This window comes from Crocodylus siamensis, chromosome 5, assembly GCF_052110815.1.
Source record: "Crocodylus siamensis isolate JL-2025a chromosome 5, ASM5211081v1, whole genome shotgun sequence".
Classification (NCBI taxonomy): domain Eukaryota; kingdom Metazoa; phylum Chordata; order Crocodylia; family Crocodylidae; genus Crocodylus; species Crocodylus siamensis.
In genome coordinates this window covers 160077878-160100942 of record NC_143399.1, presented here as the reverse complement: position 1 = coordinate 160100942, position 23065 = coordinate 160077878, and the positions used below count along the sequence as shown (strand labels likewise).

General features: G+C 40.6%; 1 protein-coding gene across 1 annotated transcript in view; it reads right to left on the bottom strand.

Annotated features, from left to right (window-relative positions):
* The window catches only part of DGKB (diacylglycerol kinase beta), a 604653-nt gene that overhangs the window by 421573 nt on the left and 160015 nt on the right, over window positions 1-23065 (bottom strand). The window contains exons 7-9 of the mRNA XM_090046888.1: window positions 17814-17863; window positions 14654-14728; window positions 12580-12699 (exon numbers count right to left, since the gene is read on the bottom strand). Of these exons, the coding sequence (XP_089903014.1) occupies window positions 12580-12699; window positions 14654-14728; window positions 17814-17863 (245 nt within the window). The remainder of the gene's footprint in view (window positions 1-12579; window positions 12700-14653; window positions 14729-17813; window positions 17864-23065) is intronic.

Genomic DNA, 23065 nt, shown 5'->3' with positions numbered 1-23065 from the left:
ATATTTTTTTAAAAAGCATGACTACATCTATAGCTGGTTCTTGTCCAATCTCTTAATTATGATATCAAAGAACACAAAAGTGTCTCTCTCAATACTTGTAAATACCTCTGTCTATAGTTTATTGTATTTCATGAGGTCTTAGTCATAAGAACCGTTAAAGTAAATCAACGGATGTAATGCAACTCAAATCTTTTAGATTTTACATATTAGCATTTAATTTCACATGCTAAATTCTTAGAACTATAGCACTGTTCTGTTTTTTTCAACTCAAGTTATCTGTCCACTGATGAGTCACAGTCACTCTGGATCTATCTATACAGCATCATAAGCAGGAAAACAATATCCAGTTATGTGAGCATCAGCTTAGTGAAATAAAACGTTTACACCTGTTCTAAAGGAAGGTCTTACTTTGAATACAACTTTGAATAATGTCTACAAAATGCCTGTACTAACAAATCAATAGGAACTAAAATCATGGGGGATGTTTTTGCATATATTTAGACATCAGGGTCAGATCCTGTGTGGAGTTCCATGATATTATCAGCAAGAACTCAAAAGCCATCCTTGACAGCTATGCAATTTCAGGGCCTCTTGTCTGTACAGAGAACAAAAGGAGATGCCTATTCAGGACTTCTCAGCTTGATAAAGAGTGTGAAGGTTTTCCAGTATTCTCTGAAGGATCAGAAGTTGCTTCTGCAGCTGTGGAGCCCTAGGCTAGGGACAGAAATTACATGTAAACCAAGTATAAGTGATTGGAAACTAGTTCAAATCTATAACATAGCAGAAGGTCAGTGCATACGCACTGCTTTCAAAAAGGCCCAAACCAGTTTAAGATAAACCTGGATGGATGTAGCACCAGACTGAACTGATTTAGTTTAAATCATTTATTGAACTTCTGTCCCAGGTCCCCTCCAGATTCAAGTTAACTCACCGACCCCCACCATTCCCAATGCTTTGTACCTCCTGCACAAACTCCCCCCTTGCAAGGTGGGCAGACTAGCCTTGGCCCAAGCTGACTGCCCCAGCTGAGCAGGAAAGTGTGCTCTAGCACCCCCTGTCTTCTGGGCTGAGCCACGACAGGCATGTGGCTACATTTCTGGAATCAGAAGTGAATATCTGTTCGCTTACTTATTGGTTCAATCTATGCAGCTTAGACTAACCTGAAAAGATTGAACCGATTCAGTCTCAGGCTTTTAGATTCCCTGTACTTTGTCCCAGTCTCCAGTCAAGTTCCTTCAGGACCACTGCTAAGCAGGCCTGTTTTATTACCCAGAGATCCTTGATCAGTAATTTTTTTCCACTTTGTCTTACTACCCGCTTCAATGCATTTCTTTAATACTATTGAACGTCAACGTACTAAATATGTTTTGAGTCTTTGAAAGCCACCATTCATTTACTAGAAAATTAAAGACTGTAAATGTTTTTGAGAAAAAACACTATAAATAATAAACACTTCTACTCTTCAGACATATTAGTCTGGTCATCAACATGTGCTGTAATAAACTAAAAACACTTAAAATGCAAGCTAATCTGTGTTCATAAGCAAAACTATTTACTGTTTATTAAAATTAACATAAAATGCATGGTTATGCATAAATACATTTTTGCTTCACATTAGTTTCATTTTATTTTTTTCCAATTTTTATTTTTTTTTAAAGATGTCCATTACATGTGAATATGCCTCTTCTTATTTGAACAGAACATATGGAGTAACTTAGCTGGCATTTTCCTTATCAGAAAAACAAACAAGTCTTGATGTGGGTGTTCTGCCAATTAAAACACTTAACTGTGTTACAGGCTGCAACCGATGCACAAATCCATTACATAAACACACACACTTTTAGAAAATAGCAAATTAAATTTTTGCTTTTGTGCACTGCCAAAATCAGCAATAAAGTGCTGCAGATGATTATGTATGTACATAACTTTTTAGAACACTGTATAGGGGGAAAAAAGCCCATCTAATGTGAAATAAACCTCTCTCAGTATAAGACTAAGTATGAGTAAAATTCACATTTCTGATCCAGCAGTGCATTTACTGACTTTCAGTCATTTTGCTTCCATATCCTGAAAAAGAATCCAAAAACTAATAGTAATTTAGAAGATCTAGGGCAGATGCAGTGAAAATAGAAAGTATATGATATGTCTATATACCATATACACATATAAGCATATAATGGTATTACTAATATTTATTTTACTCATACTGGCTCTCATCTCTCACTGTGGTACTAATCCTGCTACCTCTGAAATCAATAGGGGGGTTGTCACAACCTATAATGGCAGAAGAACTGGACCTTACAAACAAACGAAGAAACAGACAGACCCAGAGATGTAAGCAGCTAGTACCATACCCTAGGCAGTAGTGACCACTCCATGCCCCTCCCCCCACAACACCCTCCACCTTCCCTGAAGCAGCTGCAGCTCTGAATCCAGAAGAAAGGACGGGTCGAGCGGCAGTGACAGTGGAGCAGGAACAGCATCCAAGGGTTACTGCGGGGGGGGGGGGGGGGGGGGGGGGGGGGGGGGGATCATATTACTTCCTTTTTTTCCTTGCTGATACATGTATGAGAGTGGCCAAAACTACTGGTTTTGGCAACACCTCCCTCAACAGCAGCAAACTTCTGTCCAATGCTGCCACAGAATGTATCACTACTGCTTTGCTGCCCTCCCTGCTGCTGGAGCAGCAGCTGCTGCAATGAAGGTACAGGGGGGAAACAGGAACTGAAGACAGAAGGGATGCCTCACCCTCCCAACTCCATCCTGGCATACACCCCAGCCTTAGGGAGTGCCTAGGACTCGTGACCTGCTTGACCACCCATCATTCTACTAGCCAACTTTAAAATATAAATAGATGCATGCATTTTCCTTGTTATGCATCTCTAATCTATTTTACAGGGTTTTTTTATAATTTATAAACGAAAATTCTGTGGCAAGCAGCATACATGGCAGTCAGAGAGAGGAATGATGTTAGGAGACATTAGGGTTGGCTGATGGTCTTTTATTTTGCTTTGCATCTTTTTTAAAGTTTACCTAGCCTAAAGAGTTTTCCATGACTGACCTTTCTATGCCTGTCAGCCAAAGAGAAGGAGGAAAGCATCCATCAAGCCTCCAACATATAACAATTATATTCCAAGAAAAGGATCCTCCCATATAGTTCCAGTTCAACAACTGGAAAGACTCCCTGTCATTCTATTAAAATTAAGACAGGAACAACCTCCCTCACCAGGAAGATCCAAAATAATGAACAATAAGAAATCTTATATACTTTAGTCAGTACTATGCAAATAGAAAAGGTCAGATGTAGAACAGATGGAAGCACAGAAGGAAGGAAGTTTAGTTGTGTAAGCAGCTCTAGAACTCACCTCTCTACTGCATCACATTTTGCTAATCCTAAATAGGTGGGCTTGCAGCACAGCCACTATCCATAGCCCTCTATTGTACACATCTAGAAATGCTTCACGTAAAACTTAGCACATAGTATAGATAGACTTTAGGTGGTGGTGTGGTTTCCAGATATACACTCTACTCCTTATATAAGCACACATGCATAGATACAGAATGAGCTAATATTGCTTCTGTTCTACACTGACCTCTTTCAGGACAACCTTGCCAAAAGGCTCCCAAGAAAGAAAATTTGTCAGTGGCAATGCTGTAGAGCTGAAAAGTACCTGCAGCACCCTTTGCATAACTCCCTTAGGCAACAGTGCAGGGTAAAAGCTGACAGCACTGACTTTTTTGATAGCTCTTGCAAACAAGTCTTGGAAAGAGTTGAAGCTGCGCCCTCTGGTGGTAAATCAAAGAAATGACAGTGGCGGACCCACTCGACTTTTCCTATACTGAACCTATATCCATTCTAAAAGAGAACCCTGCTAGCACAAGGAGAGGTAATTTATACCTCCATGTGTGACAAACTCTGTCCAGCCCCATGTGTGTGTGTTTGTGAGAGAGAGAGAGAGGTTACATATAGCACATAATTAATCTATGCCACAATCATTTACAAACATACTCTATAAATGTGGCCTGATCATCATCGATGATAAGTTTATTGTTGCAATATAAAGCAAAGCTTGCCTCACTTCTCACTGACACAGAGAAACAAAAATATAAAACCATAAATAGTTAGGTGCTGTCTATAATCACTGGAACATTTCAGTCGAAGAAGTACCACTTATGCTATAATGGATCTAAACAGCCTAAGACTTTACAGTACCTTTGGTTCAGGTCCCCAATTCCACATACATACAGCTCAGAACAACAGATGATAATAATATACTAGACATCATGCATTTCACCACACACTCGATTTAACATTTAATAAAAGATAATAATAAAAAAGAGCGGTAACAATGCTTATCCTTTAAATTTTCAGTGGTAATGGCCTAGTACATTAGCTGCTTGAGGATATGAAATAAATCTCATTCACAAGGAAATGTTCTTTTAATTCAATTCTAGCTTTGTTGATCTTGGGCTGTAGAGTATTTACCTCATTTAGATTTACTTCACTTGTATATTTTCAGTGTGCATCTCTTTCATGAGTGCAGGTAAACAGGTTAATACTAAAAAAGCAAGCCACTATGTTCTCTTACATTCTTTCCGGCTACTTGCGACACAGGTTATATAGGTTACAAGGCATTTACTGCTACTGAATTTCTCTCTTGCCTAATAAAAGCAGAACTAATCTTTGAGCTACAACAGTACAATTATGACATCTAGTGGCAACCAAGAGGAAAGAGTTTATTCTGAGCTTCAAAATGTCTAGGTCCTTATAAGTGAAATCTAGTGCATGTGAATAGATGGGCCATTACTAGCGTTTTGTAGGCCCATCCATAGGAATGCTGATTATCACCCAGAGATCAGAACTAGATGTGATCTTTGATGACTGCTGAAAACAAATAAAGTGCAGGACAAGGCTGTTGTAGAAAAGAGGAAGTGTGGGATACCAAGAGGAGAACACCAGATGATGCCCACAGCTCCAAGAAGAGACTTAAGTAGTAAATGGAAGTTTGTGCAAATATCTAAACTAATGAAAGCAAGAAAACTAGTCTCAAAGTTGTGCAGAACAACCCACTGATCAACTTTATTTCTCCTGGATAACTTGGCTGGTGCTTAGTAGAGTGTAAATGAGGAAGTCTGAAGGTGGTGGGGTCTTGAATGTGCTGAACTAATGCAAGTTGAGGGGAAAAAAGGCATAAATTGAGAAAGGAGTCTTGAAGGAGCACAATAGGAGCCAAATAGAAGTGGGATCAAATGATTGTGGAAAAACAGAGCACAAAAAGTGCAGTGCTGGTGGCAGAATCAAATGATTGGAGATAGCGTGGGTCACTAAAAAGAGAATCCCAGATGATGCTCAATGAAAAATAGATAAATCAATCACAGGAGTCAGTGGATGCTGCCCCCTCTTCCAAGATGAGGGAAAGCAAAAGTGCAAGAAAAATGGACTGTTAGGGCCACTCCAGAGAGACAGGTAAAGGCACATATAAAATCTGATATGTGATACACAATCAAGCTTCCTACCATGCCATACATTCATAACAGGGAATGTGATTGTGGGATTAGGTGTCAGATATCAACATGCCTTATTGTTGGCACAGGGGGAGCCCAGGATAATGATCCCAAGCTCCTCCTGCCCCAGACAGTGTAACCACAGGGGCAACCCAGGTGTCCCCATGGCTGGGAATCCTGTCAACTGATTCAGGCTCCCAGCCACATAGACACCTGGAGTGCCCCCATCACTGGCAGCCTGCATTGGTTATGGGCTTCCAGCTGCAAAGACACCTGAGATGCCCTAATGGCTGTAAGCCCATCAGTTGATGGACCCCTCAGCCATGGAGACATGAGCTCCTGTGGCTGGGAGCCTGTGTCGGCATGATGGGGTCCCAGCCACAGGGTTTTCCTAGCCACACATTCAATTAATAATGTGATTGGAAGGAGCCACAAAGTTACTGCACAACTGGTTAATTACGACTGAAGTGTAACATGCAGCAGGGGTAGGGTTACTGTATGTCTGGGCTTTCCCAGACATGCCTTCTTTTTGGGTCCTCTGGTCTCTATCCAGCTAGGGACCCCCTATGGCAGGACTAGGGGGAGCAAGGAGCTGTGGGTCAGGAGTGAGAGACACCTGCAAGGCGTGGGGATGGGGGCTGTAGCTTGGAAGTGAGGGGCACCGGGTGGTCAGGGGACTGTGGGACACTGGCAGCACCACGGGGCTATGGGTTGGGATTGAGGAGCACCGCAGGAGAAGGGGGCTGTGGGTTGGGAGTGAGAGACAGTGGCAGGGCTGGTGGCTTTGTTTCTGTTTTACATGTAATTTCTGAGGCAATGACACTTGTTATTTACTGTTAACTGTTAGAAAATGTCCCCCAACAATCATATACTCCCCCTCTTCCCAGACTGGCATCCTTTATTTTGAAACTGGAAATATGGTAACCCTAGGCAGGGGCCAAAGAGAAAGCAAATCTTGTGGCTGAGCTTCTAGATGGAAAATATGGACAAGAGCAGAAAGAGGCTCCTGAGGCACAGTCAATCCAGCACTCTTCTGGGAGTGATAAGCTGTATTATCTGTGCCTATGAATCTGGCACTATGTTGTCCATTTTGTTATGCATAGGGCTGCCATCCCTCCACTTACTAACCCTAACTACCTTAAAGTAAAGAAATTGAAGAACAGGGGTTTTGGACTCAATGACTTCCTAAAGTCCCTTCCAAACTTAGTTTTCTATGATTCTATGAACACTATGCCACTAATCAGTGGTAGAATTAACAGCAGAATCCATGGCCTTTTTATACAGCCTGTAGGCATTTCTGAAAACCCCTGATCAAATGCCACCCAACCCTGGAGGTTCTGAAGCTGCACAACATAAAATACATGAACAATTCTTGAAGCAGAGATTTTTCTTTCAAAGAGGTGCAAGAACAAGCAGACCAAGGTCATGCACACTCTTGCTCCCTTTCACTGACACAATGAATCTTGAATTATTTTATGCAAAGTGGATCAGTTTCAGTAGGAATAGGGTTTAGGGTAGAGGTTCTCAGGCCCTTGGCAGAAATAACACATCAAGTGCTCCAATTTTTATTAATGGAGCAATAAATTGTAACATATTTAAGCAATTTATCACTGGATACTAAGCCGCAAAATGGCCATCCAGGCACAAAAATGTTGCTTGTAAAATGTAGATTATCTCTGCAGCTCGTTTCTATTGCACTTTAATTTGAACGTGTGAAATGTTACACACAGGGTCATAGTCAGGTACTCTAGAATCCTTGGGTGGACCGCTCTCCCTTTTCTTCTCTTCCCACTTCCTACAAGGAGACACTTATTTATGCTGAACTCTGCTGCCCCATAGTGCTTCAGCAGGAGATGTCATGATTCACTGTCCCTCCTCCCTTTTCACAGTCAGCCTGCAAGGCTACATTTTAAGGAGCCATTAGCACCTCTCTCCTGTGAGAAGCAGACTATAAACAGACACTCAACATGACATGCTTTAGGTACACACAACACTAATCTGAGAGAGGTGGAGGGAATTTGTTTGGAAAACTGCCAGTGGGGGCAAGATAGAGAAACCAGAAAGTACATACACACAAAAAAACTTCTCAAAGATGTCCCTGGAGAATTTGAACTCCACCACTCTTGCCTCCCTGTCTTGTATGGGCCTCCTCTGCTTTGCACAAGGATTCAAGAAGCACCACTCCCCCTTCCCACTAGCAGCACAGCTGAAGGTCTGGGAAGGGGTCTGACAGTCCCTTCTACAAGCTCTCCAGCTCCCTTTGTTGGCAAATGCTAGCAGATCAAGTTCCCAGGGCACTTATTCCTTTCCCCCTCCCCTACCCCAGATTGTTTGCCCTGTGAACATGAAGCAAATCACATAGCATGACAGCTTCCATCAACAATATTACTTGTTGCTTGAAGAAAATATCATCTTCCAGGGCCTCAACTAGATTTAAGTCCCCCATCCTAAGACTCAGAACACCCCTAAAAATGTCAGCTTTTAGTTTTCACTCATTTTTTGACTCTGGAAAAAAATTATAGAGCAATTCTTTTGTTGCAAAGAACTCAGAAAGACCATAGCTAGTCTTTTGACACTATGCATTCTTATCTGAACCTATTTGAAATATCTTGCAAATTATGTGCAAGTTTCTGCACATCTAAGAGTGCTAATACTTGGCAGTACTCGGCGACACTCTTAAAAAAAATTCACAATACTGATAGAGAATCGCTGCTTTAGGTTATTTCTCTGGGGAGCAAAAGATGAGGGTTTGAATTTTCTCTAGCAGAATAGGAAACTGAGTGCAGATCTACCACATCTTGTGTTTTTCCATCATAAGTTACCATATAAATGAGGGACAACATTTCCTTTTCCAGCTGCCTTGAAAGAGTGACCTGTGCTCTGTTTTTGAAAAAAAAATGGTGAAAGGCATCTCCCAGGAGTAATAAGTAAAACATTTGTGCCTCACAAAGAGACAGGATTTAGGACTTGTCCTCAATGTTTCTCTTTTGTCTTGCCTGACATGGCTCCCTGCTCTCATCATGCTATATTTCTCCCATTCTGAGGCACCTAACTCTGGTGTTTAACTCCGGATTTCACTACAAATGTCAAGCACTTGAAAGTCAGTGTTTAGCACTGTGACAATGAAGTGCCTTTTTAGACCTTTTTGGCTGTGAAAAAAATCACTTAAACCTTCTGTGTCTCAGTCTCCCTATGAAATAGATATGAAAGTTTTCATGGCAATATCATGAGATTTATTTTATTAATGTTATTAAAGCAGTTTTAAACTTTCAGAAGCACTATATAGTATATGTATGGCAACCATCAAAGGTTAGGTTTCTATTATATCTCCCAGTTTTCAGTCACTTGTAACAATCTTAATTTTCACTTAATCAGGAAACTCTTAAATGAGAATGATACTATATTGGAACATCTCCCAGGAAACCAATTTAAGTAAATGCTAGTGAACAGTAATTACTGGTGTTTAAGGAGAACAATTTTAGTAGATGTGACATCTGATAGAGAAGCAGTCAGCCAAGTGCTAAGTGGTAAAACTGGTGGTTAACCAGGTATACAACTGTAAGATATGGTCTTTAAGTACAGAAATTGCCAAATGTTATATATTGATATATTAAATAAAGAAGAATGAACCAATTATCAATTAAAATATAACTATGCTGCATTTTAACTGTGCCTTTTGGCATGCTGATTGCCTTGGCAAGGGGCATTATGTAAATATAATTCCTTGCCCTCATTTTGTAGCTGCTTCACAGGCAACATTCGTATTTATTTCATTGTTTTGCCTGCAGAGTAGTTGCAGAAAAAGAAATAATGAAGAACAGGGGAAATATAGTTAATATAGGTTGAATAACCTTTTTTATTCTTTTCAGTTTTATATAATACAATTCAATGTTTTATTTTTAACTCTTTTGCTACCATTTTATATTAATGTTCTCCTAGCTGGAACAGGTGTGTAATTAGAAAGATTCTACTGTAATTGTAATTGAAAGCTTTTATGTTAGCCTTCTAGTTTTTTTTGTTTATGTATATATACAATATAAATATAATACATAAATGATGTGGTAGCTGTGATAAAGATGTCAGGGTGTATTGGCAGCTAATATTATAGCTCCAATGAGGTCAATAGAACTCTGAAAAATTAAACTAACTAAGGATCTGCCAGATTGTATTAAATGTACATATAATATATAAGATGAGAGGAGATATCTAAGTAAACAGTTAACACCACTGCAGACAATCAACAATGAAATAATCAACCTGGAAAATAATATATACCTTCCCCTATTTGGCTCAATACCAAGCAATTAAAAGATGTTAAGAACTCAATCTACTTAACTTAATGAAAAAGTGGTTAAGAGGTAACTTGATGATGGTTTACAAAAACAGAACTTAGGAAGAAAATTTCTGCTAGCAAAGGGATCTTTAATGTAATAGTAAAAGCCACAACAAAAGCCATTGTTTGGAAACTGAAGCTACACAAATTCAAATGAGAGATAAATCAATTATTTTTAACAGAGAGGGTAATTAACCATTGGATTAAATTTGCCAAGATATGCGATGGATTCTCCTTTACTTGAAATCCTTAAATCAGGGTGGATATTTCATTAAAAGATATACACTCGTACAACCACAAGTTACTAGGCTGGGTGCTGGAATTAGAGGGTGAAATTCTATGCCTTTGCTCTGCAGGTCAGATTAGATTATCACAATAGTCCCTTCTGACCTTAAATCTATGAATTAAGACAATCAATATACTATTAACCTTAAAATGATATTATAGCAGGGGCTTGAGGAAATGCATGGAGAAGCCTTTAACTGTTTCTATCAGGACAATCCCAGATATTTGCAACAGAAACAGCTCCTTCACCTCAGAAGTACTGACTTGCAAAGTTCCACTAATCTCAATGCCCTCCCTAGTTTTATGTCCTTTTTTTATTCCTGAGGCCACTGATGTTCATGAGGCATGATAGATTCCAATACAAGCAATACTCAAATCTCTATATAATATAAGAATATAAAATGTGACAAACTGGGTCAGACTAACTGTCCATCTAGCCTAGTATCCTGTCTAACAGTGGCAGGGATGGATGCTTCAGAGGGAGAGCACTGAACTGGGCCTATCTAGCGTGATTTATCTCAGTTTCATACTGTCACTATTCTCAGAGCATGAGACCAATTATAATAATGATCTCTACTTTACTTTAACCCCAACATCTCTAAACTAACCAACTGTACCAGTTTGGTGTTGTGTTAAAATGTAGCTTGCTTTGCTGAAGTTAAAAACTAAGCAATATTCTGGGAAGGCAGAAGCGTTTTCTAAACTAGTCTTGCATGAAGGAAATTTGCCTCCAGAACAAACAGGATTTCTTTTGGCTGCTCTCAGTTTCTAGATACCCAAGTTGTTAACACTACCAAAAACGGACTGCTATATCTGTTAGGAGTTTGTCTTCTCTCCTCTCAGATACTACCTTGATTATGAACATCCTCACCTTGCCATAACTCTACATTTAATTTCTGAGTCAAGGCATTTTCACCACAGTCTTCATTACCATGTTTATAAGCAGAGAGACAAACTACAGAATGCTAGGGACTCTGGCATGACAAATATTATTACAGTTTGAGAAAAAAAACTCAGCTTTTTGACTAGTGGACTGATGCATATAACAGAGAGTCTTGGTTATGCACCCTCATCCATATCAAATGAAAATATTCCCCTATCTGTGCAAATTACTCTCAGAGACAGACATCAGAGTTTTGGCTTTTTTTGTTCAAAATACATTTAAATGCAGTCATCAAAACTATAAACAAATTGTAAACATAACATTAACAGCAAAATAATTTCTTGCTGGATCTATGGATAATGTAAATGATACAAATGTTTCAGGGAACTGATAGGGGCTTCAATTTTATTTTTCATTGAGTTTGCAATAATTTCAGGGCTTTACACCATCCCTACAGTAATTTTATTAAATCCCTGTAAAACTAGTGAAGGGAATCCATGGGGTCCACCTGGATCGTGGTCTGATCAGTCAGAAAATCACAGTAAAGTACAAAGCACTTCAATATAATATAAGTGGCAGATAAATCTTGAAGTTTTCTTTGCTTATCAATTAAAATACACTTAGTATAATTCATTTTATTTTCTGTTTACAGCTAAGTATTTATAATTTTTCCTCATATAAGACCATGGAAATATCTTCCATTGGACAAAACACCAATGCACATTCACAACGATTTCACAATGCTATGGAGTTTTGACATGACCGAACTGGCCTTTGAAAATATAATTATCAAACAACCATTTCCTTAATTAAATACTCAACAGGAGAAATGTTTGAATCAAGCATGGCAGCCTATACATTTTCTGCTTAATTTGCTGTTATTTTGTAGGTCTATGTTAGTGTGTACAGCACCAGAATTAATTTTAGCTTTTGCCTCTAATATACAGTAATGAAGTAATATCACAAAGAACAATTTCTATTAATTCATAGATGTAATGTAGGTGGCTCTAAATTGAAAGAGATTGAAATATGCCTACTGAAAATCATGTACTTCACTACTTCCCCAAATAACTATAAGTATGCTATATAATACAAATGGAAGAAAAGGTGCATATTCCTAAAAAAAAAAATTAAAAATTAAAGAAGAAAATAATCTGCTAGAGAAGCTGCTTAAGTTGCAGCACTGCGTACTATTTACAGCATGCACCCAGAAATAAGATGATCCAGCTAAACTATATAATCCCAAAATCTGCTCAATGGCAGGACAGCAGGTGGCACTGGACCCTGCCAACAGTACAACAGCTGTGCCTAATTGGTATAAAAGTGATCTTAGTGTAGCTCTCCATCTTCAATATGAAGTTTTGATCTTTAGAGAACACAGCTTTCAGTATGTCATGCCCCACTCTTTAACAACATGGTCCACTTGATGTAGCTATTTAAGAGAACTTGTGGTCTTTTAATTTTTTTCCATAAATAAAATGAAGATGTCTGCAGGATGCACATGTACCAGTTTCATGGCCCCCACTGACTCAAAAAGTTACCCTTTAGATATCGCTGTGTTAATACTACTCACATTTTCTAAGCCAAGAAGCACCAGCAGTGGGATAGTTGTCATTCCTCCTTGGATCCATTCCTCCAGAGATACAGTGCCATCATGGTCATAGTCAATTTCTTCCATCATTTCATGAAGGATCTGTACAATTATAAAAATCTGTAAATTCCACGTTATAAGGTAACTTGTCTGTGCCTCCTGAACACCGCTTCAGAAGGAAAAACAACAATTACCCTGTGTGGAAGAACTCTGCAAATAAGTTTTTTTTTACTTTTTTTCCTAAATCATTATAAGAACTAAACCAAAAGCATTCAAAACCATTTTCTTCAGTGAAAAAACAACTCGTATCAGCCACTCCTATCAAAACTCTATATTTTTCTACAAAATGTGTTTTCTAAAGCATCTAATTTTTCAATTTAAAAAAATCATTTCTGCCCCATATTTTCAATTTTCCCCAATTTATTCCACAATTTTGCCAGCAAGAAATAACGAAGTATATCATATTACATAACATTGCATCAAAACTGAAACACGCATATTTTATTATTCCCAACAAATATATCAAGGAAACAGAAACAGTTCACCTCTAACCTTATTCCTTCATGGCTATAACACCACTGTAGCATTACCTAATCCCTAAAGACATTATATGACAATTTTACATTGTCGTTCTTGGAGCATTACAACTTCTTGAATTCTACAGCATGACACAGCTTTAAGGAAAAATTCACCTCACACAAAACCCGAGTATCACTTACATTTTGTTTTAAAATGGAACCTAAATGGCACATGACCTTGTTCTGGCCCTCTCCATTTCATAGAATAAAAGGCACTTACTGTATTGGTAAAGGCGCATACCTTACTGTCTCACATTTACTAAAAACCAAGACAAGCTTTTTTTCCCCATTTAACTTTTGGGAAAAGACCCTTCTTTCAGATTCAAAAAGAGGTACTGGAAGAGTAGAAAGCTGCTGTGTTTGTGGCTATGGCTCCAGCCCAAACCTGGGGTCATGGCAAGAGCTGTAGTTGCAACTGCTGTCTGTCCCTCTACTGCCTCTGCCCCATTGCCCTTGTCCCCACAGCTTCTGCCCTGCTCCTGGAGCCTCAGGCTCCCTGCCTCCACTTCACTTACCCTCACCCTACCGCTTACATCAGTCCTGGCTGGAGCCAGGGCCAGAGCTGCCACGCAGCTACAGCTGCTACTGGGCTGGGTAGGGGCTCCATGCTCTATGCTCCAGGCTCAAGCAGGGCTGAAGAAGATGGGAAGGTGATAGGGGGCAGATGCTGCAGGAAGGGAAATAGGAAGACTGAAGCTACAAGAGTAGCAGATGTGGCAGTGGAAGGAGGGAGGTAAGTGGTAGGAGAAAAGTGGCAGAGGCCAAATTGCAGAGGGTCAACAAAAGTGGGGGGCAAGCTGCCTGACCCTCTCCCTGCTGCCCCCACAGGCTGCTTTTGCTATTTGCACCTTCCTACTACCTACTCGCTAACTGCCCCTGCCTGTCCCCCTACTGCCTCCCCCCGGGCTACTGCTTTTCCTGCTACAGTGGCTGGAGGGCACGGATTTAAGATGCTGCTCCAATGATTCAATTCTATATATGGGAAATTATAACAAATTTATACAATTTCAATATTTGGAATACAATTTTTCAGGGCTTGTCTTAAATTCAAGTCATCTTCATTTTGGGTAAATATGGTAAATAAAATAAAACCAAATTATAGGGAATTAGAAGACTTTTCAATGTCATATTATGATTATTGTTATTTAAGTTATATTGATGCACTGCCCAAAGACAATAAACTGTAATTGGGCTAGGTGTAGTATATAGAACAAATCATAATTGATTTTCCTTCAGCTTTTGTGATAGATTTAGGCCTTAAGGACAAGGCCTTAAACTTTAGGTTTCATAATTATGACCACAGTAGTTTGCTATCCTCATTAAAAAAAAAAGATTGAGTGAATGATACAGCAGTCCCACAAAGAATCAGCCATTGTTAGTTTTTATTATTTATATACTAATGTATCATGTACAGATTTATAAAGTGTCCCCAACATCTTCCAGACTTAATATCAACATTCATCTGGCAAAATGCTTACTGGACTGAGTTCAGTGACATCCCATTCAAGATATTCTGCAACATGCATCATTTGAGTTATGATATTTTCCAGCTCCTGGGCAGTAAAAAAGAAACAAAGGCATTTTAATGCAATATTATAACTAAGTCTTTTGTAGGTCACTTTACAATTCAGATACCTATTTGATAATTATGCTGATAGAAAAAACGGTGTATAAGAGTGAATTTTTTCTGGGTGTGAACATATTAAATGTATACTTTAACAAACCAATCATTTAAATCGAAATTATTCAAGTGTGTGGTAGAGATACTTACAATCATTAATTATATGCCTAACATTTGATCATCAATAGAAGTGCGGAGCTATATGGGAGCATAGAGCCAATTAGTCCAGCAGCCTTCCCATGTCTCAGCTTTTCCGCACTTCAAAATTGTGGTGGGGCACTTGAACTAAAGCTCATTCACCACCTTTTTGAAGTGCAGAGATGCTAATATATGAGGAGGCATTGTGGCACTTTAATTAGCATGTTAATGACTGTGCTGCCCCTCCCCCCACCTCTAGAGCATATGTAAAAGTGTCCCAAGCTTTCACCTAAATAATACTCTAAAGGGTACAGCATTCACCCGAAAAAAATTTCCAGACTGTAGCGACAAAACACCGTGGGTAGAGGTACCCCTCCACTTCTCTTGAAACTAGGCTTTCGGCAGTCAAAAGTACAAGAGAAAACATGTTTTTGTATCATAAAGATTAGAAAATTTCATTAGAAGAAGGGGTACTTGAGTTCCAGTCCTTGTTACCATGTTTATTTCCATTTTTTAACCAATGATAGTCTAATGTAAAATGTGAAAGAGCCCTGGAAACAAGGATCAGAATGGAATTGCTATTCCTACAATTTCCTACTATGGAGGCAGCCTCTCTTAAGTACGATAAAGCAATATGCTCTCCAGACTTTTTTTGTTTGCTTAGGTTTTTTTTGCTTGTAAAAGTTCATGAGAACACAGGCACAGAAAATCTTGTAGATAAATGAAGTCAGTTAATTCATGGATAGCCTTCAATTGATTAGCACTTAAAATGTTGATTTTAGAAAGTTATTTTTATTAACTCAGTATACTGTCATAATTAATATTTTTATTGAAATCCAGCCTTTAAGATGTGATTTTGAGATGATAATTTGCAATGGGTAACATTTTACTCAGACAGAATTTCTTTATTTTAATTCAAAGTAAAGCTAAATTGCCTAGTGCATATTGTCCTCTCCATCAGCAATAGGCACCCTCATTTCTTGTGTCATTTGGAGCTGCACCTATTGCTGATTTTTCTATAATTCAAATGAATGGCACATTTAAATTGGTCCTCTCATTTGAATGATATTAACATAGTATTCTCCAACTAGAAAACTTCTAATTTCACGCTACCAGCAAAACTTCTGAAAAGGTAAGTGACATAGAATACAGTGCAGTTAGAAATGCAGCTGCAGAGAAGATGCTATAGTTTGTGGGTGCAAACACTAGATGGATCCTCTCCTCATGAGCTATATGGAGGACAAGAACCAATGCACAGTAGATCCATGTTCTGCACTCTTAGAGTGCGTCCAGTTGGGCGTGCATGTGCCTCTTGCAGAGTCTTAAAGCCCTTTGAGATGCTGTAAGAGGCACGTGTGGGAACGTAAAAAATGGGTTCTGTGCCAGTAAGTAGGAGGTGGGGGCAGGGCTGGAGACCCCTGCTGGCCCCATCCCCTGCCCGCTCCCCAAGCCCCCCAAATCGCTACCTCACCCAGTCACATCCCCCACCTGCTCCCTAAGCCATCCTGATCACTGCCCTGCTTGATCCTATCCCCCACCAGTTCCTGCAGCACCCACATTGCTGCCTCACTTGGCCTCAGCATCCTGGCAATTTAAAAAAAAAAAAAAAAGTCCCACACTCACCGGCAGTAGCAGCTGCCGTTGAGGTCACTGAGGCCTCCTGGCAGAGCTCTCCCACACAACGTGGAACAGCGGAAAACAGCCTGGGCCACCTGCCACCCACACTGCCGCTGCCTCACCGCATGGGCACAGATAGGGTCAGCAGGGTGCCACACAGCTCTGCGCATTGCCAAGCAGTGGGGCGGCTCAGGCTGAGTGGTGCTGGGTCCCAGGTGATAGCTGCAGTGGCCCCAACTGCCCAACAATGCATGGAGCAATGCAGCGCACTGCCGACCCGAACTGCACCCACATGACGGAGCAGTGGCAGTGCAGGTGCTAGGCGGTGGGTCCCACTGCCCCATGCTGTGGGCAGGGGGAGAGGGGGACTCTGCCAGGAGGCCCCAGTGACCCCAACAGCCTCTGCTACTGCCAGTGAACGCGGGGCGTTTTTTGTTTTTTTTAAAGTACCAGGAGACTGAGGCCAGGCAGGGCAGACATCAGGGGTCTCAGGGTGCAAGCAGGGGATGGGGCCAGGTGGGGCCACCATCAGGAGGTCTGGGGAAGTAGGCAGCAGACAGAACTGGGTGGGGCAGCCATTGGAGAGGTCTGGGGGTGGAAGCAGGGGGTGGGGCCAGGCAGGGCAAGTGTGCAGCAGGTCACAGCCAGGCAGCAACCCCCACTGCCAGACTGCTCCAGTGGGTAGAGGGTGCAGGGAACGCTCAAGGCTGCTTCAGCAGTCCAGCTGGGACAAGGGGTAGTGTCCCCAGGTACCAATTAGCTGGGCCCCAGAAGCTCCCGAGAGCAAGTTGCCCTGAGCTACTTGCCAGGGCAGCTTTTTGTACTGATGGGGCCAGGACAGGGCAGCTTTTTACACTGCTGAAGCCAACACAGGTGGGGTCCCCCACATTTCTGTGGGACACTCCGCCTGCCCCACCATTTCAGTGTTCACGAGCCATGCTTGGTAACTCAAGGTATGTAGAAAAAAAATTTAAAGCTGCGTCTATGGCTGAATCGCCGATTCTCCGAACCAGCATCAAATCTTCAGATTCAGCCAAATAGAATCAGGACAATAATCTAAATCAATTAATAGAATCACTGTCCCCCAAATCAGGCTGAATCCAAATTCAAATCAAATACAGCCTGCTTTGCATTAGGTGTCCCTAATGCATATATTTATTGAATACTTTATATTACTTCTATTATTGCCACCAAAGTTTGCTGTCTGTGTCAACTAATGCAGTTTCATAAAAATGAACATCAATATTTGTAAATAAAATTACCGAACTGTCCAGGTATCCATTTCCATCTGTGTCATACAAGCGAAACATAACTAAAAAGAAAGGAAGGAAGGAAGAGAAAAAATATATTAAGGAGAAAAAAAAATCTAAGATCCAAACTATTTCATTTAAATGGTTAATTCCAGAGCAAAACTTAAAATTAGTATCTTACTCAAACCTGAGATCATGACTGCACCTACATTAAGTCATATGATCTATTGGCCCCCTACTGCAAATCCTTCAATTCAGTTTACAAATGCTTACTGATTAACGAAATATAATTGCAGAATATATTTACAACACTTAACAGGTCTGTTTAATGCATGTGCAAACAAATTTACAAAGTCATATTGTCTCTTGTTTCACTCAGTTCACAATGCTACACATAATAAACATATTAGATGTTTCTTTGAAATCATGGGACTATTCTCTCAGAACACCCCAGTGATCAGATTCTCCATAATTCTACAAAGACATCTGAGCATAATACAGGAGTTCATTCCTATTCAGAAAAAAACATTTGACAAGATAATTAACTTTCGGCCTTGTTGCACATTCAAATTAAAGCTGAACAGAAACCATTTATAAAGTTGTTACACATTTTTAAGCACTGACTTTGTAGCTAGTTGACTCTCTTTATCACTGGATGGACATTTTCATGCCTGTACTGCAATCCCGTTTTCATGTGCAGTTTAGACTTACTCTAAGTAGTCAGAGTTGTAATGCATAAATATGCTTCGCTTCGAACTTTCACCCTTTAGTAGTCTTGGATTCACTTTAGAAATGACACAACTTTCCAGGTTCATAGTTTTGGAAATTGTTTTATTTCCAAACCAACCCCCCCCGCCTTTTTTTTTAAGTGTTTAATTTAAAGATCTATCCATCCACCCATTCATTCATCTATCTCTTTTCTGACTAGTCAGTATTATGTAAGTAATCAATATAGCATTCCTCTTCTCTTCCAAGAAGGGATTTCCTATTGAGTTACTGAATTTCTAGCGATGTCATCAACTGGAGAGTTCTATACAATACTGGAGCTGAACACAAAACAGAAGTAAAACTGTCATTCTGTAATGAGGCTATGAATCTCAATGTAAAATATGGAGAACTATCTACAACAAAAATAAATAGCTAATGACATACCTGTAAAATTTCAGTGATGCTAAAAATGTTGAGCAATGTAGATGAAACACGGTCTATACACTGCTGAACTCCCAAGTCATTAAAATTAGATTTAGGTGCTTTCTCTGTCTGCTTTAAGTAGATGGTAAACTGATCTGTTCTATTCAGTTTTAACATTACATCATTTTAAGCTGCAATATACTGGTATAGGTGGCAACAGATGGAAGAGTTACATCAGTTCAGCTGAAAAAATGTTCCCACATGGTATTCTCCCACAATATGCTCCCTTTTAAAATGATTTAGTGTTACATCTGTTTACAGTCTGAAAGCAAATTCCTCAGGACAAGTGCAGCTTGAGCCCACAGGACCTACTCAACTTACTATTCACCTCTGTTCACAATCAATGGGCAGTGAGGTTACAGCATAATCAAGAGTTACCGAAACTGAATACAGGCAGTCCTTCACCAATGTCACCACAATTCCCTGTCCCTGTCTCTTCCAGCCCTTCTGTACACCTCCTTTTCCTCTACTACCAATTGGAAGCTGTGGAGTGTTTAACCCTTCACTTTCCACATATGCTGCTGCTTCAGATGGCCAGCCTGGCCTGTTTTCCCCATCTGAGAATATGCTCCTGATGTGCAGTTAACTAGCTGGAAAAGTATAGTTGAACTTTGGTTACTATCTGGAGGAGATACACTAGGAACCACAATTTCAACTACAGTTGGAGGAATAGCCACTCCTGAAATAGTCTGTTCAAGGGAGCATGCTCAACTTAAGCATTCATTGGGCCAGTTTGCAGTGCAAGGAATATACCAAACACCTAAAGTACTGTTTCTAAAATGGAAAAGACACAAACCAGAGGTACAGTAAAGGACCTTCTTTCCCCTTTTTCAAAGAGTTTCAATGAGTTTGCCAGTGCTCTGCACACCAGACCTGCAACCTTCTACAACCCCATTCCTCTCCTGCAGGAGCTGGTTTTCAGGGAGGAAGGGGGAGAGAAGCCTCTTGCAGAGAGGTTCTAAGGTCAAACTGAAATTATGGAGACTCAACCCACAGTGAACCTAGAAAGGCCTCCTCAAGATGTTTTTCCCCTGAAAACCCTGGGAGATTCACCTGAGTACCTACCCAGGAATGACCTGCAGAAGTACAACCAAAGAAAAAGAATCTTTGGACCAATAAATGCTGTCTACCACCTCTATATGTTTTGGCAGAAAAGGAAAAGGAGTTCCTGATAGATGATTAAGAGGGTAAAGTAGGAGTGGATGTTGGTTTCCATGGGGGTGAGGTCAGATTTATTTATGGCTGAAACCATATATGGTATTTATACAAGGGTATGTTCTCCCTAATTCCACACTCTTGTGGTCTTCCCAGAGAATGGCTGAGTAGTGGGGAGAAAAAAGTAAGACAAACAAAATGATGAATGCCTTTCTGCATTGCCTTAACAATACTAACTATCATTCTTTGGTCATACAATTTCAGGAGTTGTTGCATAAGATCAATGTTTAATAAAATATTATGATCCATATAAGCATAATGTTTATGGTCCTGTTGAATTTTCACTGTTTTTGCTGATATAAATGAAGTCCTCAATGAAAAATTCCAAACCATTTTGGTCTTCCTCTCATAACCAACCCTGTGGAGGGTGCTATAGCTTATGTATGGCTATCATGAAAGCAGTGGTTACTTCAGTAGCTTATCAATGTTCTCCCTAATGTCTACCCAGTCCTGGGAAATATGGCTGACAAATTTGTCATCCATCAGGAATTTTAGTTAGTCATTTACTGAAAATTTTGCTGTTCTACCTTCACAACTGTAAAGACTCTTCTATTCACTTAAAAGTTATATGACCAGTAAGCTACTAAAAATCTTCTTCGCATGCCTTGAAGGAACACTTTCCCTCGTTTGGAGAATCACCTCTTTTTTCTATTACGAAATCTCCACAATTTTCATGTCTTAGATGGTTTGTCCCAGCTTGAGGGAAAAAAAGCCAAAAAAAAAAGCCAGGGAAGTTAGATCGGTAAGAGAGGTTCCTTTTCATCCTCTTCCCCAACCTAAACAGGCAAGCACGATGGATAGATGGCCTTGCGTTTTTTTAAAGAACTAATTAGAACAGATAAAGAACTTACCGCTTTGTGATTAGTTGCTGTTTTACACAACTTTCACCTGCTACCCCATCTCAAAAATGAGGGGAGGAACACCAGAAACAATAAAAACTGCAAATTGGCTTGGTAATAAAAGGAGTGAATCATAGGAAAAAAATCTTGCTTTCTTTGAGGAAATACTGAGTAAACTCTCTCCCTCTTCCACCACACATACTTTAAGTTTCAAAGGCCAAAGCACCCTTCCCAGGAGCCTGAACACATGAACATTGTTTCAAAGGGCAAAAGGCAGGCAGGTGTGGACACCTTCATTTTAGAAATACGGAGAAAGGCACTTGGATTCAGGACACTATTGCTGGCCTGAGATGAACAGGAACTGAGAAATCCAGAGAGGTTTTGGAAGGAGACCTTAAAGAGGGAGAAGAACCAGGAACTCTTAGCTTGTCCACAGTCCCTTGTGCAAGCTTCTGAACAAGTACCTAACCTGCTTAAGAGCCCTGCACAGTACCTGGCCTGGCTGTTTCTATCATGTTGTACACATGCAGTGACTTTTGCAGTTTTCTTTCTAGTATTTCCCTTAACTGTCACAAACTCTTAGACCACAAAAGAAGGAATTCCTCTAATGGATCCATGTTTCTTTAACACAGCAACAAAGTACATTTTAGTCTTAGGGCAATTAAGCAAAGACCAACTGTCCTGCAATGTGCCACAGACAATTTGTGGAAAGACAGCCCTGAATGGTGCTGTGGAAGCTGATAGATACAGGAGACCAGGCATCTATTACAAAAAATATGAGGAGGAGGATGGTTTTATTTTAAGAATGTCACAGATAGGATTTGTAGTGTTAAAGACTGTTTTAAGGATGCAAGCAAAAAGGCTTATAAACATGATTATAAACAACCCTTTGACCTGAGGGATTCCATATCAATCTGTGATAAATTACTGACCATATATTAAAACATCTATTGATTATTATATTCTTCCTATATCTATTCATCTCCAAGACTCCCTTTTTCTAAACTGTATATGAAAATAGTATGTCTCCTTTTCCTTAGATATGCTGGGTCAAAAGCACTCAAGACTGACTTGATGTTTCGCTCGCTGATATTTACTTGCTTCCTCTTTTCTGAAATATCTCTAAGGCTAGGGACAGAACTTCAAAAAACCAGAGCCTGAATTGATTCAGTCTTTGCAAGTGAATAAACATTCACTATTGATTTTGGAAACATAGCCTGCAGTGACTCAGACTAGAAGCCAGAGGCAGGAGGGAGGTGGTGCTAGAGCAGGGGTAGGCAAAATGCGGCCAATGAGCCACATGTGGCCCACCAGGCCATTCTATCCAGCCCACAGAACCCATAAAAAATTTAGAAAATTAATATTTATCTGGCCCGGCTGCCTATCATGCAGCCCTCGATGGCTTGTCAAAACTCAGTAAGTGTCCCTCCACCTGAAATAATTGCCCACCCCTGCACTAGAGCTACCATCCCTTCCCTTTGGCAGGAGCCACTTGCCTCCTGCTCATGCTTGGATGGCAGGGGTCCTGGCCAGAGTTGGCCAGCATGTCCTTGCTATCTACCCAGGACTGGGGCTGCAGATGCAGAGCTGTGGACTAAGCTGAGACAGCCTGCAGGTGCTGCTAAGAGTGAAGGTAGAGGGGCCAAGCAGGACTGAGCCAAGGGGGCCAGGCCCTTCCCAGCAGCTGAAGCTCTGTGAAAGCCCAGCCTGGCAGCACAGGTGGGGGCTGGCTGAGTAGTGGGCTGCCCAGGTGGCTCAGAGGTGCTGGTGGGTCCCAAGCCTGGCAGCTGCCCACCACAACCGCTGCCACACCCCCTGTCCTGTGAAGCACCCAGCAGCAGCAGCAGCCACATCACAAGTTGTGCACTGGCCAGGGCCAGGTAGGCTGTTCTGCCCCCTTCACCTCCAGCTGCTGCTGCTACCCCTGCTGCACTACGCTGCTCTGGTGGGTGGGTGGGAAGTTTCAGCCCAGTGGCTTCTGCCTATCACATGGTGCTCTGGTTCCACCTCCAGCGGCCT